The following is a 22,095-nucleotide window of genomic DNA, read 5'->3' as shown; positions in this document are numbered from 1 at the left end:
CGCCCCCGGTTCCGCCTGCCGGCACCCCGACGAGGATGGCCGGCCGCCGCGGCTGCGTGAACTCGCTCTGGTCGGGCACCGAGCGCGTCCGTATCGGAGAGCGCATCAAAGCGACACTGGCCGGGGTGCTGGAGCTGGAGGTGCTCAGGTGCAAACACCTGGAGATGGTGGACGCCGCTCTGGAGGACCGAGCCTTCGCTGCCGCCAACGCCGAGGAGCCACGGGCGGAGGAGGGGAGCGGAGCCCCGGAGAGCGCCGCCTCGGATGCCGCGCGTGGCTCTGCTTCATCCCGCAGGCAACAGGTCAGTCAGTGCGTCTGTCAGCTCTTAGCCCGGATCTCTACATGACGAGATTATTAAATATGGATGCGGGGATGATGGTGATCTGCCAACGAGCCGGTCCCTCTGCGGTTCACTAGACAGATTTTATCGCTGCCTGGCGGCGCATGGCATCACCCAACTGAGTGAGATGGTGCCAGAGACCATCCAAGCATGCATCCCGGTCATTTTACACAGCAGCAGCAGTGTGTGTGTGTGTGTGACCGTCACATGGAGCAAATGTCATTGAGGTCAGGGTACCAGGACCAGCTCCTGTCTGGCTGGCTCTGTGCCCTGCCTCAAGGTTAGACAGGAGGGAGGATGTGGTGGGATACAGGCGCTAAAATCAGGCGCAGGTTTTAACACACAAGCCAGCAACCAGACACTGCTGCATTTTCCTGGCTCTGGCCGGTAAGCTCATCAGCTGTAAAGGTCACTTTGGCACCCAGTTTGCATTCAAATCACTCTGATCACAACATGAAGGTGGACTCCATCACTGTCCCCCATCCTGTCCAGAGCTAAAAGAGCAGTTTAGATCTTTTTACTGTGAAACTCTGAATGCTCCAGTGGAGAGTGACTCAAACAGAGAGGTGAGGACGTGTGATCTCTAAACACACCCACAGTATAAAGTAACCCATTTCCCAACCTTGTCCTGAAATACATACGCAGGTCTTTTTGTGTTGAGAGATGTGGGGAATGTGAGTTGACATGTAATACAGGAGGACAGGATGTGAACTGGGTCCCCGTCCTGAGGCCTGGACACCGAGGCTGTAGGGGGTCTGGTCCATTATTAGAGAACATGAACTACATTTGAACCTGTGAAGTCATCGAGATGTAAAATCTGTTGAAAAGGATAAAGGTGGCTGTGAGTGCACCCAGCAGGATTGTCTGTTAGAGAAGGGAGACGTATTAATGAATCTAAAATGGGCTCTGGCAAGAAAATACTGACCACTACAGCTGAAAGATTAGTCGATTAGAGGATTGACAGAAACATTATCAGCAACTATTTTGAAAAGGAATTAATCGTTTAAGCCATTTTTCAAGCAAAATTGCCAGACATAGTAGTTACAACTTCTTAAATGTGAGGATTTGCTGCTTTTCTTTGTCTTTTGTGACAGTAAACTGAATATATTTTGGTTTTGGACTGGTTGGTTAGACAAGACAAGCCATTTGAAGATGTCACCTTGAGCAGTGGGAGACTGTGATGGACATTTTTCACTATTTCTTTTGACATTTTATTGAACAAAGAGATATTTCTGAAAATACTCGTCGTATTGATTGAGACTACAGTGCTGTGCGTGCTATTTTGTTCAGTCTGTCATGGGTTATCTCTCGATCATTTCCAGATTTGACAAACCAGTGACATGACAGGTTCATGTTGTGTTCAGGGTCCGCTGGTGTCAGGATTTTTTTTTAACTTCGGATATTAAATGGGTCATCCTCGGCTCCATTAAAAACATTTTATTGTTATTCTGGGAAAGTAACGGACACTTCCTCCTGGTCACTTTGCACAGTTATTACACTGTGAATATGTGTGTGCGCCTGATACTAATGAGAGGTGTTAGTCAGCAGCCTGCAGCACATTGATACATGTTCTGTCTAAATCAGGCCACAGCTGAGGTCACCTTTTGCAGAACAGTGTATTTATTTGACAAACTATTTGAAATCATATAGGCTGCGCTGAAGGGAGGGAAACAAACTCTAAATATTGAAATCTGTCTTTTTGCGGGGGACAGACATTGCAGTCTCATGCGAGTGAGGGCATCTGTATGGAAGTGCGGCTCATAATGTGCTGCCTTCCTCACCGCCCACCAACCTACATCTCCTCTGTAGTTTTCCCCCCGTGGTGCTGAGAAATCCCGCGGAGAGGCCGAGCAGCATTGCTCATTCTCACCTCTGAAGGGAGCTGCCAGTGCAGCAGAGCAGGCTGGCACTCTGCCCTCTGCCCCGGCTGGCCTCCGCCAACACAAACCCAAACATTTGCACAAGACAAAATGTTGTTCTTGATGTTGAAAAAGTGGCCACATCTAGTTTAAACACTGCAGCAGCTGGAGAGAGAGAGAGAGAGAGTAGACGGAGCACCTGCTGTTTATTTACTACCATAAAGGTGGAGAAGTTCTGCTTATCGTAAAGGTTTCATCTCCACACACATTGTATTCTTTCACCTGAAATTCATTACCTACAGCTTTGAAAAACACAGCTTGTTCTGCTTTGAAAAATATAACTATTTTGTGAGCCGAGGATTAGATGACTCACAACATAATGCGCTCCACTTTAACACCAGCTTTGTTTTGTTTTTTTTCTTTTTTCGTTTTGGAATTAAACTCTTGAAATGTGATTCACCTTTTCTCTCTCCAACAGCAGAGAGAGTTATCTCTGTGCAAATCCATATTTGGTAGGTCGGGATTATTATGGCTGCATGGTGTCATCTGTGATGGAATAATGCAATTTAAAATGACTCGTTTCATCTTTTCAACCATGTGCTGTGTTCTGACATTTGTGAAGCACGCAGGTTTCTGGGGGTGGGGGTGGGGGGGGAGTAACAACACCTGTTCAAAAACAATGCTTCTTCAATATTGTTTGTGGAAAGAAAACACATTTAATTTGCATAAATATGTTTCACTATCATAAATAATTCAGTTTGGTGCTGGCAATCTGTTTTTATAAATAGAACCAGCTTTGATTTCCAATTCTGCATGTGTTATATAAAGTAGAAGAAAACTTTGAGTCCTCAGTGTGTAACATTTTAGTATTTTCACACTTTTTCGGCAACTCTTCTTGCCTTCAGAATGAGTGTCAAGGCCCAGTTGGAGAAGTTTTTGAAACACTGATTGTTGCCACTGTTGCCATTTAAAGTTCAGTGTTAAAAAAGGAGATTATCCTCGCTGAAGAAAACACAGGGAAGCAGGGAAATCAGGTGTTTTGAAGCAAGGAAATTGGCATAAATTCACTGGTTTTAGCTCCTTAAATGTGAAAATGAGTTGCCTTGTCTTGTCTTAACAGAACAGTAAACTGAATATCTTCTGGTTTTAGGTTGTTGGTCAGACAAAACAAAGTACTTGATGACATCACTGTGGTCTTCAGGAAACCGTTATGGGCTTGTTTTCACTGTTTTCTGATGTTTTATAGACCAAATGACGATTCAATGAATCAAGAAAACAATCAGCAGATGAATGGATGATAAAAATAAGTTGTTAGTTGCAGCCATAATATATTACTATGTGTCTCTACACCACCTGCAGTGCTGTGTGTGCTCTTACTGAAGGCAGCTTGTCTTGAAATTAGGTTTAGTGTTGGAAAGCATCATCTTACATGGAGAGCCATTACCCTGACTTGTGGAGTGAGACAGCTTTTGTCTCTGGTTCTTTGCCTCGGGATCCTTCTGAGCTTCTCACCGAAACACTCTGTAACGCTGATACTTTTATGTGCAACGAAAGATTTCACCTGGATGTTTCAGGAAAGCTGGAGCACATTGCTCGCTGGCAAAGATGAAGATGCACAGCGTGGGCTGTCTTTAAATTTCAATACCACATTAATAATGCATGAAACGATAAATACTGCGCCCGTGTAGAACAAGCAAGCGCTCCATCCTACACTGTTTGACCAAACGATGCTGTCTCAACATGGCAACCGCTGCAATTTGTCCTGCTGTAATGACATAATGCACTTATTAAGAGGAGGCTGTGTTGCTTGTGCAGCTGCGATCACTGTAGCATTATCATCCAATCGACCCATACATTCCCTTCATACTGTTCCAGAGGGGCTGCTCCCTCTCATGAAGCAATATCATATTACAGAGCTCTGGGCAGACCCCCACCCACTTGTCTGTCAGCCTCCTATGATTTGATCATGCACTGGTCTCTGTGTAACATTATATCCTGTAATGTGCAATGCATTATGTTGTTGGGAGCACTTGTGAAAGAGAGAGAGATTTTGTTTTTGCAGCTACATGCACATTTAAGAGGCATTTTTAAAGGGTTCATTCATATCTTTAAATAGACAGAACTGGAGAAGGGAAGGAAAGAAGTTCTTACAAGTGCAGAAGTGCATTTGCAGGGAGTGTGATTTTGCGGCGGAACAGACAACAGAGCGAGAGCCACAACCAGACAGGATTGTGTGTGTGTTTTCAGGCTGAGGATGAGTTAAATCTTTTGCCGGGCCTGTTGTGGTTCTGTGTGGGAGGAGAGGCGAGCGAGAGTTAGAGAGCGAGCAGCTGTAGCTATGGTGAGTATGGGGCGGCTGGCTCGAAGCATATTATAGAAGTGGGAGGGAGGGCAGTGGGGGGGATTATTTGTCAGGGGGGAGAGTGTGGGGGAGGTGGGGGTCCTTCAAGATGCCCTTCTCTCTCACCCGGCAACCGCTCACCCCCGCCCCCTCCCCATCCCCACCTCACCCTCCCTTCACCGCCTTCACTCACTCAGTGACTCACTCTCTTATTTCTCAGTCTCTTTTTTTGTCCCTCTCTCACTCACTCGCTTTTTTAGTCACCCACTCAGCCACGACTCACTTTAGATTCACTGGAAAAAAGAAAAAGAAAAAGGAGGGGGGGGGGCAGCAGTGAGTCGAAGCTCCCAGAGGAGGAGAGGAGATAAGCTCTAAGACAGGTCAAAGTCTGTAACTCTTACTGCTTTTCCTTCCTTCCCTCTTTTCTCCTCAGTTCACTCCCCCCTTCCCTTCCCTTCCCTTCTGCCACTCCGGCTGCTCTTTGTTACGTCATCTGTCTTCTCCCATTATCTTCTGAACCCCCCCCCACCCTCCCCCCACCCTCCCTCCTGTCGCCCCAGCAGTGAGTCACTACCTGTATTGTTTCCTCAGTAACAAGAGGATTGATCAGTGCCACTCACAGTGTTTCTGTTGTCTGAGCTCGATCAGTCTAATGCAGGGGCTGCCGTCCTGGAGGGGTGGGTGAGGGATTTGGAGGATAATTGGAGGAGGGGGGTTACTCTACCGAGCCCTTACTAATCTAGGAAATGGAGGTACTTTGGTAACTTGACGGGGCGATTGTTATTGTTGCTGTTGTGTGTGGGGCCGTATTCCTGACTGTTCTGGTAAACGCTGTGACGTCATTGGAGGGTGTGTTTCTGGTAAATGATGTCATGGACAACGGACAGCCCTACATGTTTTTCTACACGGGTCCAACTGTGTCTCTACTCTCTCAAACTTGCAGTTGTGTGTTTAACGCCGTAAGCTTATTGTCACTGGTGGAAAGTAACTAAGTACATTTACTCAAGTACTGTATCGTACAATAAAAGTATTTCCATTTGATGCTGCTTTCTACATTTCAGAGGGCAATATTGTATGCCACTACTGATAACTATAGTTAGTTGCTACTTTTCAGATTCAGATTTTACATTCAAAAACACATGATGAACTTATAAAAAACAATCAGTTGTTGAAGGTTAAATCAGTGGGTGCCAACTTTTTTCTCACAAAACTGTCTGGTTGGGGTGTCTTTAAATTTTTATTTAAATAACTGTTGCATCCATATTAACAATCTAATAATGTCATATATAATAATATATCACGCATAGGGGATTGCCATGTTCTGCCATGTTCTGTTGTACATGCTTATAGTCACAGTATTCAGATATTTTGGTCAAAGATACTATAATATTTGATTGTGTTAACATTGCTCAAGCCTAACCTGTCACATGTTTGTTTTTTTCCAGGCTCCGTCTCCCTCAGATATAGTGGTACTGCCCTGTCAGAGCAGCCCAGAGGACTGTGGCAGTAATTCAGGGGATGGGATGGTCCACTCTTCATCTGGCAGGGGGGGAAGTAACTCACGCTGGTCTACTCTGTCCTGGGACGCGTCCTCTGACCTGCTCTCTCCCCCAACACCGGAACCCAGTGGTGTGGTCCATCTGGACAGTGACTCCAGACCCAGTTCAGGTAAACACACACCTAAACACGTGTGTTCAGTGGTCAACAGTGTGTGGTCCACAGCAGTGACCTGAACAATGACCAACGCAGTTAGTCACCTTCTGATATAACTACAGCTCACCTTGTGTAAGAGAAGTCCCATTAAACATTAACCGTACTCCTTTTTTACTTTTGTTTACTTGCACTCCGTGACTTGGCACTGACTCATTCATTTCTCTCTCAACTTTTCAGCCTTGGTTGCCAAACTCTTATCCACTCTCGCTGTAACTGTGGTCTCTGTGTCTCTACACCCAGCAGACATTCCTCTCCCTGCTCTGCACTCACGCACGCCTTCTTTTATACTGTTTGCTTTCTTGTAGAGGCTATCTGAAAAGGCTCAGCAAGTAATTCAACTGAAACCTAAAAACCTGAAAGGCATTATTTCTGAATTTTAGGTTTGATATTAGTTTCATAGCTTAACCTTCTATTCTTCCAAATCTTACATTTTAATTAAGATTTTTCTGATATAGTGTCATTTGTGAGCAGTCCATGAGGGAAAACCAACAAGTAACAACACAAATAGGAGTAGGCCAAGGAATAAGTACAATCCCCCTCTAGGCGGCCCTTTTTCCTGGCCTACATCATTAAATATTGTTGCATATTGTCACTTAGGTGTTAGCATAAGAAACGTGTACATACTGAATTTCTTTGCTTCTCTCTTGTCAAGGTTTCTATTCAGTGAGTGGGAGCTCTCTCTCGGACTCTTGCTACTCTGTGTCCAGTGATGCTGCTCAGGGAGGATCGGCTCCACCAGCCAGACCCCTGAAGCTGTGGGAGCAGGTTCCTCCGTCTGGTGACAACACTGACATCCTGTGGTCAGAAGGTGCAGTGCAGCAGCAGCCTGCACTGCAGAACAGCCAGGAAGACGATGGACCAAGAGAAGGGACACCAGTTTCAGGTGAGCTGGTGCAGACAGTAGATCCATGGAAATATGAATTTGCAGCAGCCAGCTGAAGCTGGTTCAAAGCAGTGTTCTGGCTGTAAACCTCAGTGGAGCCCTTATGTCTGGAAAGAGATGAGTATATAAATATTTAGATGATAAATAAATAAATAATAAAATTAAATTGTCTGAAATTCTTCTTCTCTCGTCTCTTGCAGTCCAAAGTCACCTTGAAGCAACTGGTCTGAGCTTTCTGTCTGGCCTCAGCTCAGGACTCTGTGACTCCCTGATTTCTTCCCTTCTCCCGCTAATCAACCAAACCTCCTCTTCCTCCACCTCCTCCCTCCATTCAAAACCCCAGCTGGACCCTCGCTACTGCACTGACCTGGTATCCCGTCGGACCAAAGAGGTGTACCCCTACCCAAGCCCGCTGCATGCCGTCGCCCTCCAGAGCCCCCTCTTCACCTCCCAGTGTCAGGAGCCATCTCCGAGCCCTGAAGGACCCCAACTAGATGAACCACGTGAGTCCAACGCTGATCCAACTCTGCCTCTACAGCCTCACCAGCCCCCTGCCCCAGCTTCCTTCACCCAGTTGGAGCAGTACATCTCTCAACTCGCTCGTCAGTACCACAGACGGGTAACCTCCTCCACCTCCGATCTCACTTCAGCTGCCACCCCTGGTCCAATCCCGCACAGAGGCCTTTGTACCCCTGGCAAAAGTCATGGTTCCACTCAGTCTCTTTCTGCCTTTGACAGCCGCAGTACACTCAGTATAACTCCCTGTAAGTCACTGCTGGGAAACTCTGCCAGAGTCAGCCTCAGCACTACTGGGAAAAAAGCCACTAGGAATTCAATCAACCTGGGTAACCTTCCTTCAGCAACAGGAGAGGACTTGAACATAAATCTACATCTCAACCTCAACTTGAACCTGACTCCTGGTTTGAATTCTAGCCGGGGAACGGTGGACAATTCCAAAAATGGAAGTTGTGGCGCTTTGAAGAGTGACTTTGCTGCAGCTTCCACAGCTTCTGCTTCATCACTCTCCTCTGCTACACCCACCCCAGCACTTAGAGCTCGCCCTCGCATTTCAACATGTCCAAGCAGCCTGAGCCACCGTAGTTCCCTGGAGGTCACTTCAGGGCCTGGACCCAGTTCTGGATTTGGGTCATCTGCCTTCTGTCGTTCCTTAGACTGGAGCAGTGGTGCTCCACCTGAGACTGGACCATCAGTGTTTGGTACAAATTCTGGATCAGCTCCTGGGTCTCAGCGCAGCAGCTTAATCCAAGAGCCCAACTCCAGTCCCAAGCTAAGTGAAGACTCCCCCATGGTGGGGGAGATCTCCCGCCTCTCTGGCCTCTCTAGGGCTGTTGTGGTTGGACTGATGGAACAAGGTGTGGAGCTGGATATTGACTGCTTCCAGACAGATACTGCAGGCGAGGTGAGGGGTCACAGTAAAACTCACCTGACAGCTCAGACAGATCAATCACATGACTATACTAGACTGACCGACCTGAATCCCCAGAGACCAATACAGCTTTCTCTCAGTGTCACCCATTCTCCACAGTCTCAGTCCAGCATCACCCCTCCTCTCTCACACTCCAGCAGCCCCATACACCCTTATCAGTCCATGCATATTCCCTCTCCCCACTACTCCTCACACTGCCACTACCAGCAGATCCCTTCCCCATCCGACCTTCCCTCTTCCACGGCCTCCTCCCCTGCCTCCCGCCCCACTACCAGGGGCCGCTCCCCTCCCCGGCCTCTCCAGCCATCCCCTCTGGGTGCCACCCCACTCTCTGTTTTCAGACGGGATGCGCCCTTCCAGTGCTCCCTGCCTCGCACCAATACAAGGAGCTCTCCTTTGGAGCATGGCGGTATACAACCAAGGGGTGGATCACTTCGGCAGAGTGGGGGAGGAAATGGGGGTAGCGGTGGGTGGAAGAGGGTGGATGGGAATGGGCTTTATAGAGGAAAGCATGCCTCCCATAAGTTGGTCAGGGCAGCCACAGTAAGCAGCTATGCCAAGAGAGAGGACTATAGCTCCGTTTGGGGTGAGGAGCAGGAGCGATCAGCAGCTCAGACACCCAGGAAGACATCCAACAAACTCTGGAGAGGCTTTGAGGGACGCCTCTGGGGCAAAGAGTCCGAAAGCGAAAGGGAGGAGATGGACAGAGCCGAGTATGGCTACGGATGGAGGAGGAACAGTGTTGGAAGCTGGAGGAGGGAGCATCGAAGGGCGAAGGCTTCATCCAGTAATAATGACAAGAAGCCAAAAGTAGAGAACTCCCCCATCTTCTCAAAGAAGAGGGGGAAGGAAGATGGGGAGAGACGCAGCTCCAGCCTCAGGCTTTCCAGGAGGGCTTTGTTCAGGAGTGAGTCCCAAGGCCTGCTGGTGCCTCGTAACCACAGCGAGGAGCCCACAAAGCGGGCACACTGGGTCTCCTCATTAGATGTGGGGCATGGTGGCATGCACGTCAGAAAAGACGAAGGAGTCAGACTGCTGAGAGCAAAGGAGGAAGACAAACGCCTGTCCTCCACCGCCAGCCTCTTTAATCTCTCACGTTCTCAGAGCCTGGAAGGCAGCTGCCATTCCCTCTCCCCTCTCTCTTCCCCTTCCTTCTCTCCATCCCCTCCTCCACGGATGCCCCTCCAGCGCTCTCGATCGCTGAGGGACTTGGGGAGGAGAGTGTTTGGCTCCATGAGGTCCCTGAGTCTCAAACGGAGGCCATCCAAGAAGTGACACTTGTACAATACACAAACACCACAGTAAATGCATCTTCCATGTGTTACGTTCAAAACACCAGTGATGGTGTATTTCGTGTACAAGGAAGTGCCATCATTTTTAATTTTCAAGCTTCAAAAGATTTATGATTGATTAGTCAGATACACTGGTTTTATATTGCTGGCCATAACATATCTGCTTGGAAGTTCATCTCAGGCACATGAAGCCTGTAAAACCTGCTATTCATTTTGTTCTTGGCTCACATCATTCATTCTAGTAATGTTTTTTGTATATTTTTAAAAGACATAGCCACTTTTTATAGCGCCCCAAAAAACAGCAAAATGTCAGAGGCATAATCAGAGTGCTTTGTAGCCAAATGATTGCACTGTCTTTCCACATTGACAATGTATTATTGTAAATTGTGTATCCTACAGTAGCAAGCGAGTGCGCTATAGGATGCAGCATGGGCCACGTGTGAAGAAAACATAGGTGACAACTTTATTTAGGGGTGAATTATTACTTTTAGGGAGCTGTGAAGAACTACAAACCCTCTAAAAACTTGGTGTGGGTTTTTCATAGTGTGAATGCTGTTTCAAAGGATTTGACATCTCAACAGGAACACTATTCTGGACTCCTTTTGTGGCTGAAAAGTAGCCCGATTTAAAGAATATTGGCTATAAGCAGCTTCATCATGTATTGGTTTAGTCATCCTGTAACAATGAGTATGAATGTGTATGTGTACACTCCTCGTCTGCATGCTGCTCTGTAACTTGTTCAGTGATTATAGCTATTGTGAGAATGTGATATTCCTTTGTTTATGGGCAATATTGCCTCTGAAGTACAATCATATTGGCCAGATAATGACCAAAACCAAGCAAATACTCTTTAACTTGATATTGTGCTCAGGATTTTCAAATAAATATTGAATGATTAAAATATTGATGAGTTACTTGAGACAAAATGTGGCTTCTCATGGCTTACTATTAATAAAAGAAACGTATAACTAAACTTGTACTGTGCCTGAAATACCTGCATTATTTCATATTTTACAATCAAAAGAGACGTCTGAGCTTGGACATTATTTATAAAAATATTTTACTTGAAAACTCACAAAATCAACATTCACAGCCCTGATCAGACAACTGCAATCATGAAGGCATAATCAGAACTTTGAGTAGTGCATGAAGAGTCTCACTTTAGCTTTCAGAAGCGTTTTTGTGAAATATCCAAAAAACAGCTGTGTTTTCGTGTTGCTAGGAAACTAACTGTCCTCTCCTTTCTATTTTCAGACATCTTTACTGACTGCATTCCAGTATTCTGTATAATGTACAATTCTTACTATTGTGTACTATGCTCAGCTCATTGACACCTAAAAGGACACATGGTAACATTAGTGATTCAAGATGTGTGAACATTCTTCAGCTGGTTTGTGATCAGTTGAGGTTGAACACAGTCTTTCTCTCAGGTTGAGGCTTTATTTGGCAGGTTGAGCTGGCAGGCTAAACTCCTTCACCAGCTCTGTTGGTTAGGTTAATCCCTTCTCCGGAGCTGCTCTTCAGGCTCGGGGAAAACATGCCTCTGTACATGGCCCTCTCTTTCTGTAACTCCCGATTCAGTTTCTCCTCAGCCCTCTGCAGGTGCTTCCTCACATTGGCATCTGCATCAGAAAAATGAAGTGGAAATGAAAGATGAGGTTTTGTTTTGGAAAGGCATACTTATTACTTGTTACTCCGTTATCCCACAGGTGTCAAATACGTAGGAGGAGGCTAGGAGAGAATCTGCAGAATTGTGCTAGAGATACTGTATTACATGTATGGAAATGATTTATCCAGCAGTTCTGTGACAGAGCCAAATGTCCCATGCAACATACTTTGTTTTGCAAAAATGAACTGAAAATGAATGAATGAATTCACAAATCAGTCCTTGAAATAACAATACAGACTGCAATTTGGTCTTTGCCAGTTTTGAATTTGCAGAGCATCTAATATTTTATCTGAAAGACCTTTAATTCAAGACATACTAAAAGTTGTATCTTGTTCGTTTAATCTGTGACAAGATATAATATGTTAATTAGTGAGCTTTATAGATGCTATTAGGCGAAAAAGTACTGTGGCTGAATGCATCCTGTGTAGACACTGACAGAGGACTGCAAGACGTGCAACACTGCATTGAGAAACTCAGAAATATCTAAATAAATGACGATGGCCTAAACCTGCCATGGATGATCCTGATGCACTGGCTCTTTTCTTACCATTAGGCTGCTCTCTGCAGGCCTGGGTGAGGTACTGTTTAGCAGTCTGTGCATCTCCCATCTCCAGAGTGGCTACTCCTGCCCTGTACAGTGCTTTAACATCACCTGGTCGCCACTGCAGTACCCGCAGGCTGTACTCCCGCACACGAGCATAGTCAACACTCTGTCTCTGCAGCAAACAGGCTGGAAGAGATATATATGTACATATATATTACATACTTACAAATACTGTGCATACTGTCCCCAGCTGCCAATTTCCTTTTAAGGTAATCGGTGAAAAAGCTCTCTTAAAAAGGACATAACCTCTTATAAAACTAACTGACTACATGCCACTACTTAACTGATACTCAGAATAATTTAGGAGCTACTACTTGAATAGATTTGGGATATATTTAAGTCAAATAACAGTATTTCTACTTCAGCAGGATATTGTAGTACTCTTTTCCCCACTTTGCATGGTTGTGATGTTTTATCTACCAGCTAAGTTGTTGTAGCAGTCCACTTGTGTGCTTCTCAGTACAGCCTCCTGTTCAGGTGTGAGAACAGGTATCTCAGGTCCAAAGCCTTTCACTGGCGTCATCACATCAGAGTCGAGCCCTCTGAGGATGAGCAGAGCGCGGTGATAACGCCCGATGGCTGAGCGAATGTTCTTCTCCCTGTAGAAAGCGTTCCCTTCTGTTTTCATTTGGGCTGCTTCCTCTAGCGAAGCCCAAACGGGCTTTGCGTAAGTCTGTCGGTGTCCAGAAAAGCTTGTTTCAGCTGCTGCTGCCCCCTGCACATCCATACTCTCCTCTCCTCCTCCAGCCTCCATTTCGCAGTGGAGCTCGTTAGCTGTTGAGATTAATAACATAAAATTAAGGTCCTAAGAAGCTGCTGAAGAGCAGTTCATATAAATTAAGACACATTACAGAGCACATCAGTTTAAGCTCCTCTTCATATTTCTGTTCAACATTTAGAGTGAACTGATCTGAGATACTTGTTTAAGTAAATAGGCAAATACGTGAGAAAATCACTCCGTAGTAATATCAGATTAGGCTCAAGAGAGTCTTACACATACAGCCAGCTTTACAAAATGATAGAGATGAAAAGACAAAGGCAATTACCAGGTAGGGAGGGTCATGCAGACTTCCCTATCCAGTGTATGTTTTTCCCTACTATTTCTCTAGTTTATGATAAAGTTAACTATCTCCATTGTCCCCTGTCCTATCAAGCTGCATTATGGCTTATGGGAATTGCAGGATCCAACTATTTTGGAGCTTGACCCATACTAGTGAGTCAGGCTATCTCAGCCTTTTGACCATTCACTTAAAAAAACTCTGTCTCTTGTGAGTAAAGGGGCATTGCTGGGGTGCCCCTTTAAATGGATTGGGTATCTGGCAGATGGTCCAATTCACATTAAGTACTGAGCCTCATTGTCATTATCAAACTGATCCAGAACAATATCATGAAATCAAGCTTAAAATCAATGTTGGTGTATCAACCACTGACGAAGTCATGTGTAGCTGCAGCCTGTTAACTTACAGTACACACTGAAGAATGATCACAATCAGCTTGTTACTGATACATGAAACGCCATACTTCATCATTGAAAAGTATAATTTCGGCTGTTTATATCAGCGACATCCACCACACTTTGAGAACACTACTACTGTGTTTCGTTTTCATTTCCACTGCTGCCACTTTGCTATCGTTAACTTGTGTGTATTGGTATTTGTGGCATTGCTAAGAAAAGTTAGCTTCTATCGCTAAGCTAGCGTCAGGTTCTGCTAGGAAGCAGACGTCATTCATTTGGAACACTGGAACGGACTTTACTGAACGTTCGGTACAGGAGAACGTTAACGGTTTGTGGCTACAGCTAGCCGAGCTAGCAAAGTTACCATGCTAACTCCACCTGCCCACACACTAGCTAACCTTCATCCTCTTTAATACAGGATGTCTACACATGTTAACGGCCTGGTACATTAACATGCGATGGATAAATTGCTTTGCATCATCTCACCTTACACGCCACTGAAAAGATCATCAACGGACAGCTACTTTTTGCAGTTGACAATCATTCTGCTGCTGTACGGACGCTTCCTTGTTTTCTTCTTATTATGTGGTCAAACCTTCAACTTCAGGCAGCGTTACTGCCACAACAAGGCCGAACCAGGAATTACCAGTACATAAACACAAAAACGTCAAAATACATTTAGTTACATTTACTATATTCATTATACTCACTCTTATGATATACATAGTCACTCAAAAAAACTAATTGGAATTAACAAAGGAGCAAAAATAATCTATAAAATGTACTCACATCCAACTGAATTGGAAGTACATTTTTAGATTTACTTTTTAAACCTTATTAAGTGGGATACATTTCTTTTAACTGAAGTACCTGCGCATCCGTTCTGCTGAATGCAGGCTCAGGGCATAGATGTCACAACATAAGGGAGGGAGGTGTAGTAGGCCTACAGATTTATCGGGCTCCATTCCATTTATCCATTCATCCTGTATTTGACTGTACAGTTAGAGATACATGTTTCACAGTTTCATTAATTAACCTCCCAGCTTATTTGGGCTTTTATTGATTGTTTGACAGTCAAACATAAAATTACATCAGTATCATGTGCCGTGGTGGAAGAAGTACTCAGATGTTTTACTGTAGTGGTGTAAGTAAACTTGGCAATACTACACTTACACCAAATATTTTGGTACAAGTAAAAGACCTGCATTTTAATTCATTCATCACTTGCAGCTGGTAAAAGTGAGGCTAATTTCAATGATTCTATGTACTGCAGTCCAGTGAAATCCATTTGATATAAAAATAGAGACATGGTGATATAGCTCCATACAAAACATGTTAGCATCCCATTAAATCATTTCTCTTTCAGTCCTGCTGATTTGTGGTCAACATTAATTCAGTCTCATTCACTTCAGGTTTCTCCTCCTCGTCTATTTTGGTGGCGTCATTGCTCATTGATATTTGTGTCTGCAGCGTTTTGTGGGTTTTCACTTTAAGTACATCCCACCTCTCAGGAATCAGTCCTTTATTGAAGAGCAGTGAAGCCAGGTAGGAGAACAATAACGTGGCAAAGATGGTGGACAACACGCAGATGGTCCTAACAGGAGAGCGCTGGACATATATGCCATCCTCAAGAGTGCAACCCGGGAAGTGGAGAACAATAGGCAACCCTACCAGTGGCTCGCCACTCAGCACTCTCAGCAACACTCCAACTAGCAAGCCCATCATGGAGCCGTAGCCATTAGAGATGTTAAAGAAGAGGACGCAGACGAGCTGAGGAAACATGATGGTGTAGGTTATGTCTGAGCCCAGGATCCAGAAAACCATGATGCTGTTGTGTAGGAAGGTGAGCGATGTGCCAGCCAAGCCCACCAGCACCACGGTTACACAGATCACCCACTGGAGCTCCCGATCTGATGCCTGCGGGGGAAAAAAAGACTGGAAGCTGAAACAGAAAAGAAATAACCACAGGTCTTTAATCATAGTCTAAGTCATCCGGTCTCATCTTACCTTGGTCCTCAGGATGTTCTTATATATGTTGGATGTGAAGATTGAGGCGGCCGACAATAGAGCTGAGTCTGTTGATGACATCACGGCAGCAGCTATAGCTCCGATACCGATGATGGAGATGTAGTTTGGGGTGAGGTTCTGCAGAGCAATGGGCAGAACCTGACCTGCCTCTCCACGCTCGTACGGGGACGGGGAGCCGTATATGGTCATGTTCCAGTCTGACACCAAAAAATGTGACATAAATTATCATAGTCTCACTATTGTTTTCTATTTCATTCCATTGCTGTACCTGTTGATGCTGCGACTGCTCCGATCAACACAGATGGGATTCCGAGTATGAAGATGAGAGGAGCTGCAATAAAGCAGGTTATCCTGGCTGTGGTTGATGAGGAAGCTGACAGGGTCCTCTGGTGGAAGTCCTGATATCCCAGGTTACCAAGAGCCTTAGAAAAAACAAACAAAACCACAGTTTCTATATTTACATGCCATCACTCTTTACCCCACGGCCAGTTTACATGGCAACCTACTGCCTATTCCTCCAGTAGTCATGGATGACTGCAGTACAAAATTACTGAATGTAGTACTTACCAATAATAAGAAATTGTCAATCCACCTCCATGCTCTTTCTTTATCCACTGAACCAATCCAGGGGGCCTGGTAGGTAAAGTTGAAAGCGGTCTTGGTGATGTCAGCTGAATGGGGGTTCATCAGGATGAAGGGGACACACAACCACTGCAGAAAAGACAACAAACCACTGACATAAACATTTTAAAACATGCATATTCACTTGATAAAGTAAGGTAGAGTTACAATTGTTCACTCTCAGACCAGCCACACCGGTGAGCAGACAAGTAGAGGCTTGGTAGGATACCAGTGAGCCACCATAAGCTTTTCATAATATATAATAAAAGATGTTTTGTCCCTCAAGGTCAAACTCAATGCATTGCATCTCAACAGTAGAACAGGCTTTAACACGCTTCAAGATGTTTAAGTTGAACTGTCTCATAATAAGCTTTAGGAATAAATGATTTCCTATGTAAGCGAGGAACTCACCAAGCTAAAGAATATGAGGGATAGCTGTATGATGTCTGTGTAGGCTACAGAGTAGAGGCCTCCCAGCAATGTGTAGATGATGGCTACTGCAGCTGAGATCCAAATGCAAAACGTGTAGGAAAGACCCAGGATCACACTCATTGTTGCACCTATGAAAGTAACACAGTCACATACATGCAGACTCGTATACACATCTAATACATTTTAACGCTATTTTGTAATAATTACTCATTCTGTTTGGCATGATATCCACTGTGCACGTCAGTATGATTAAATTAAGTTTTGATAGATTAAGTAACAACAGATTAATGTGACGATTAAGTAGTGTCCTACTTAACTTAGCCGTATTATAGTATTTCATGATTGAGTTTTGGTGTATAAAACTGATATGAAAAATACTCCACTGGTCTAACAAGTTGATAAATTGAAGTGACTCAAGTTTGTTTTTTCAGAGGGAGTGCCACAGCTGTGGAGTCTTGAGTTGAATAAACAATTTGACAGGTTGATGGGTGAAAGGTTCACAGCAGAGAACATATTTTATTTTATCCTTTCATTGTGAAGGTAACGAAACATGTTTCAGCATTGCATCTGGTGATGTTCTTGGAATTATTATAATGGCCCAAATACATGCTAGTTTCTTTCCTGGAAATTACGTTGGTGCATGATAACATGTAGCGTGTTAGTTTGTTTCAAATCAAAAGAATAATAATATCCTGGAAATCATGTATGCTCGTCAAGGTGCAATAAGTAAACAAGGGTACAAATTATATTATTGACTTTTAGAGAAAACTGTCACTTACCTAAACCAATTAGAGTTCCTGTAACCCAGATGATGTCAGATATCAGCAGTACCACAGACAGAACTCCACTTATTAAATTTCCGTACTTGATCTGGAACGGGTCCATCATGGTCACATATTTTCTGTCTCTCATTGTCTTGGCGAAGAAAAGTCCACCTTTGTAAATGATTCACACAAAGGGAGACAGATTTATCACTGCATGTTTCCCTATATATGATCAAACTCGTCTTTTTTAATCCACACATTTTTCGTCCTTGTCAAGACCCGGTGAATACGTTAACCACAATGCAACTCGACCACTGACAGTTCAGTCAGAGATTCAGGTGTGTTATGCGAGTCGCGGCTGATGTGGTCTCGAGCTGCTAGCCTCAAGCAGAGATGAAGAATGGGCTACAGAGGTCTGATAAGCTCACTTCCACGTCTTCAGCTCCAACTGAATTTATCATATTTCGCATAGCTCTGTCTGGAGCCATAAAAAAACCCCCAGTAAGACCAGACATTGATGTGTCCAATGGTGGAGGCCTCCTTTTTAAATATACATTCGAAATGGTTCCTCGGGAACGTATCTGACAAGACAGACCTGTCCACCCAGTATTTAAAACATATAGTATCATGTCTAGAGGTACAAACCCTGACTTATTTTAGATATTTAGATATTTTCCTCTCAGTATTAAACATTATACTGAGGGGGAGGTGTATCTCAGAAAAATATAATCATTAACATATGATGCCATTATTGTGATGCCTAAAAAACTTCTTACCAACAATGAAAGACAGGGCTGCTGTTACTGGCATGACAGCCCAGGTCAGTCCCATGGTTGGAGTGTACACTGCCTCTGTCAGACCAACAATGAAGCCCCCTCCAACAAATGTGGCTGTAGGAAGCACACATACAAACACAAACAAACACTGTATATATATATACACATATACATGTTACCTATATTTGTGAGACAGATTTGCAGCAGCTTACAGACCACACTGTAACCCTCTGTTTAGGCTAAACTGACTGAATTATGTGCCATTTAACGATTAAATGTTGTTTTATACATTGTTTTAATTTATCCACATATTCATAACCTGCTTTAGGAACTGTAAACTCATATCATACTCTCACTGTACATTTGAAACACCCCATAAAACTATATAAAGAATATGTACCACATACCAAAAAAGAAAGAAATCAAAAAGTGGGGTTATATATATATGTATATATATATATATAACCCTATATATGGAAACTATATATATATAAATATAGTGAGGGAGGGCTACAAGTTAAAGGTTGCAAAAATTATTAGTATAAAACTAATAATCTTAGTTGAAAACTCTTTTCTAACAATACATTTTAAACAATGGTCTAGAAAGTTTAATAAATAAATAGATAAGTTGCAACGTGAGACTCGCTACAACTAGACTTTGTGAGACATCATAAACTGTTCGATATGTATAAATAAACTTTAACTTGCATCACAGCAGAATTCAAGGCTGCCAAAATGCGACTCATTGCTCATTTAATTTCCACACTCACCTGTCATGGTGAAGACTCCCACCGCCAGGCTGATCCCTCTGTTGCCCAACAGAGTGATCTCTGTCCGGTCTGCAAGGCTGCTCTTCTGCATCTGCTTGGACTTCATGGAGGCCCAGATTCCGATGCCCAGCACCAGCAGGTAGAAGAGCAACATCACCACCAGTCCTGGGACGTTCAGGCTCATCGTGACTGACTGACGGACTGACTGACTGTGCCTCTCTTAACACATGAATTGTGTGTTGAAACAAGAAGGACAAGATTCCAACGTAGATTACAGTAAGTAAACAATCCAACTGAGGACAACAAAAACAGACAAAAATTATATATTAGAAATTAGTAATTTGTAGGTAACTATATGTGTAAGTGCTTGTAAGTTGAAATAATTTAAAATTTTTCATTTTGCATTCATTAATTCTCAAAAAAAACCCAGACCAAACTATCAATATAATTACTATTAGGCTATCTGACCAGTCAAAATATGATTGTCTCCTGCCAGGCAGCTGCACCACAAGATACGCAACTTCATGGGTTCATAATATTCATAATTTTAGATAAATCCGTGGTTGTCAACCTGGGGGGAACGAGAAGAATGTAAGGGGGCCGCAAAACCTAAAACAAAAGTCAACAGCCATGCAAGTGTAGCGGAGCCAATGACGGGTGTTCTTCAGCCTGTGAGCGACCATCTTATTATAAGATATCCACTTGATTTGATCAGACTGTTGAAACCTCATTTTAACTTAAGATAAGTGTTTGACCACATTTTTGCAAAAAAAGAGGACTGTGGATTTGGTCCCCCATCATTTACAATGGAATCATAGAAGGGATGTTTCAATGGTCAGTATCAGCAGGAGGAGTGATTACAAAAACCTGTTTTAGTGTACCTGTGGGCACCTGACTATTGTTTTAAGACAGACTTGAAAAAATGTGAACCTATCCTTTAATAGCATGGCAATCCATCTCATAATAGTGGAAACACAAGAGGGCAGCTGCGAAAATGTGCATGCAAGAATTTAACAAAATGTGTGTATTCCCTTATCTACAAACTTAAATATTCAGTATGACAACCAGCTCTCCCTTGCCCGGACAGGTGAGACAGAATGTTTTCCTTCTCCCCGTACTTCCCTCTAAGTGATATCTTTTAAAAAGAACTGGAGGTGATACTATGGGAAACTACCGTGCTGCATTCCTGCATGTCATTCAAAAGCAGTCAAAACACCTCAAAGCAACGACGACAAACAGGAACACAGATGCTTCTGTTAAACTAGGTCCATTCTCCAGCCTAATGACTCCAGTATAGCACTTGTTCCTTCTCTGAGTGGACCTATTGTATTTTACAAACTACCCAGTTCATCAGCATCAGAGGCCCCACATAAAGACTTGGTTTTACATCTTCAGTATTTTACCATAATAAAATTAAATATCCATAACTATTATTTATTAAGAGTTTAACACTCGACAACACTAAGAGTCTGCAGTCATGCCTGTGGCTCTGTGAGGCTGTACTTAGGCACAATGGCGATTTGAGCTAAATGCTAATGTCAACATGCTAACATGCTCACAGTGACAATGCCAACATGCTGATGTTTTAGCAGGGGATATTTACCAGGTTCACCGTCTTAGTTTATCAAGCCAATAGTTTCCATAATTGTCGAAACATTTAACACTTAACCAAAAATGTCAACCTGGAGAAAACATCAAGGGATCACCAAAGTCTTTAGGATACATCTTCTGGGAACCATGATAGTTTGTGCAAAAGTTCATGGCAATTGATCTAGTAGTTGTTGAGACACTTCAGTCTGGACCGACCAACTGACTGACATTGCCTCGAATCTCTGGGAAAGAGTAAAGACAAAACAGCACAGGCTGAAATCTGTTATGTGATAATGGCAGATAATAGTGTGTTCATGCAAGGCCACTTCGCTCAGAGTAAGAACATTGCCAGTGCTAGCTGTTTGTGTGGTGCAAGGTGTTGGACTTATTTCACCTAGCTTACCATATTCGGCTATGCTAGGTTAAATATGTCTTGCACCAATCTCTCTACTGAACGCAAAGAGATGTATATTGTTCTTCTATTCTTATAAAAACAGAGTATTCTTTTAACAGAATAACCTCCCGTGGCAGAGGGGGAAGTGAAGGTAAGGACAAGCACTTTGCAGCAGCTAAATGTACTGTAGGCTTTCAAAAAAATCCTGCAAACTTGGGCCAGTTCATGGATAGATCAATGTACCTCTGATAATCAGGTAGAGTTGGAGAGTCCATTGTTAGTTGTCCAAAAACTGGGGTGCTGGAATGAAAACCGGGTCCTGATAACCAGAACTAAAAAGAATCTGCTTTATCTTCCTTCCTCTTCAAAGTCTGTCTGCATATCATGAATATGGGAATTACTTTGCTATTAATTTCTCTTGGTATACCCCATTTACATTAAGGCAACGCCCATGTTTGCCTTCACTGTAGGGCTGTAACTAATGATTATTCATTAAACCTTGGGTCTCTAAAATGCCAGAAAAAAAGTAAAAAATGTCCGTCACGCTTTCCTAAAGCCCAACATGATGTGATCAAATTGCCTCTCTTGTTTGATTAACAGTCCAAAATCCAAAGATATTTAAGTTACAATCACATAAGACAAGCTGGAACTGGGGATTGTTTGGCATTTTCTACCAAAAAATGATTATGAAACTTAATCGATCACTAAAATAGTTGCATGAATCTATTAAACTAATCTTTGCAGCTCGACTTGGGTGTGAAGAGGTGAACCAGTTATTTAACCTGGCTCTACAAGCCTGTTTATGACCAGTGTTTTAAGCAGTCAGTGCTTGGCTGTTTGGTTTTAGTGTGAAAGGTTAATCTTGGGTTACAATAAAATAAGGTTAGTATAGCTTCAACCCCATATTGGTCCCATAGCAGACACTGACAGCGACATTTAGTTCTCTCTGGTCAGAGTCTAAGTTGCTTGTAGGTTGTTCCATGATACACTGAATGTGGCACGATTTCATCATAATTTGATACATCCTTTTCAAACACTTAAGCTGTCCCAGAAAAACATATATACTGGTAAGCCAAACCGTCACTTCTATTCATGTGCATATTACACTGCATAAA

General features: G+C 43.5%; 3 protein-coding genes across 3 annotated transcripts; 1 reads left to right on the top strand and 2 right to left on the bottom strand.

The window, feature by feature from the left end:
• Positions 1-35: 35 nt before the first annotated feature.
• LOC139291820 (proline-rich protein 36) lies at positions 36-9,859 on the top strand. The gene is made up of 5 exons (XM_070913927.1): positions 36-302; positions 5,987-6,209; positions 6,907-7,137; positions 7,338-9,394; positions 9,434-9,859. The coding sequence occupies exons 1-5, from the start codon at positions 36-38 to the stop codon at positions 9,857-9,859; spliced, it is 3,204 nt and encodes a 1,067-aa protein (XP_070770028.1).
• Positions 9,860-10,955: 1,096 nt separating this feature from the next.
• On the bottom strand, positions 10,956-14,188 carry ttc9c (tetratricopeptide repeat domain 9C). The gene is made up of 4 exons (XM_070913569.1): positions 14,092-14,188; positions 12,570-12,923; positions 12,093-12,275; positions 10,956-11,498 (listed from the first exon to the last, which is right to left on the bottom strand). The coding sequence occupies exons 2-4, from the start codon at positions 12,901-12,903 to the stop codon at positions 11,341-11,343; spliced, it is 675 nt and encodes a 224-aa protein (XP_070769670.1). The 5' UTR covers positions 12,904-12,923; positions 14,092-14,188; the 3' UTR covers positions 10,956-11,340.
• Positions 14,189-14,702: 514 nt separating this feature from the next.
• Positions 14,703-19,180, bottom strand: LOC139291431 (high-affinity choline transporter 1-like). Its single transcript, XM_070913450.1, has 8 exons — positions 18,997-19,180; positions 18,227-18,340; positions 17,466-17,621; positions 16,666-16,814; positions 16,201-16,344; positions 15,902-16,055; positions 15,613-15,830; positions 14,703-15,522 (listed from the first exon to the last, which is right to left on the bottom strand). Exons 1-8 carry the CDS (start codon positions 19,178-19,180, stop codon positions 14,968-14,970), a joined length of 1,674 nt encoding a protein of 557 aa, XP_070769551.1. The 3' UTR covers positions 14,703-14,967.
• Positions 19,181-22,095: the final 2,915 nt, after the last annotated feature.

This window comes from Enoplosus armatus, chromosome 10 (genome assembly GCF_043641665.1).
Source record: "Enoplosus armatus isolate fEnoArm2 chromosome 10, fEnoArm2.hap1, whole genome shotgun sequence".
Lineage (NCBI taxonomy): Eukaryota > Metazoa > Chordata > Actinopteri > Centrarchiformes > Enoplosidae > Enoplosus > Enoplosus armatus.
Note: the sequence above shows the minus strand (reverse complement) of the source record. Positions and strands in the feature narration are given on the sequence as shown.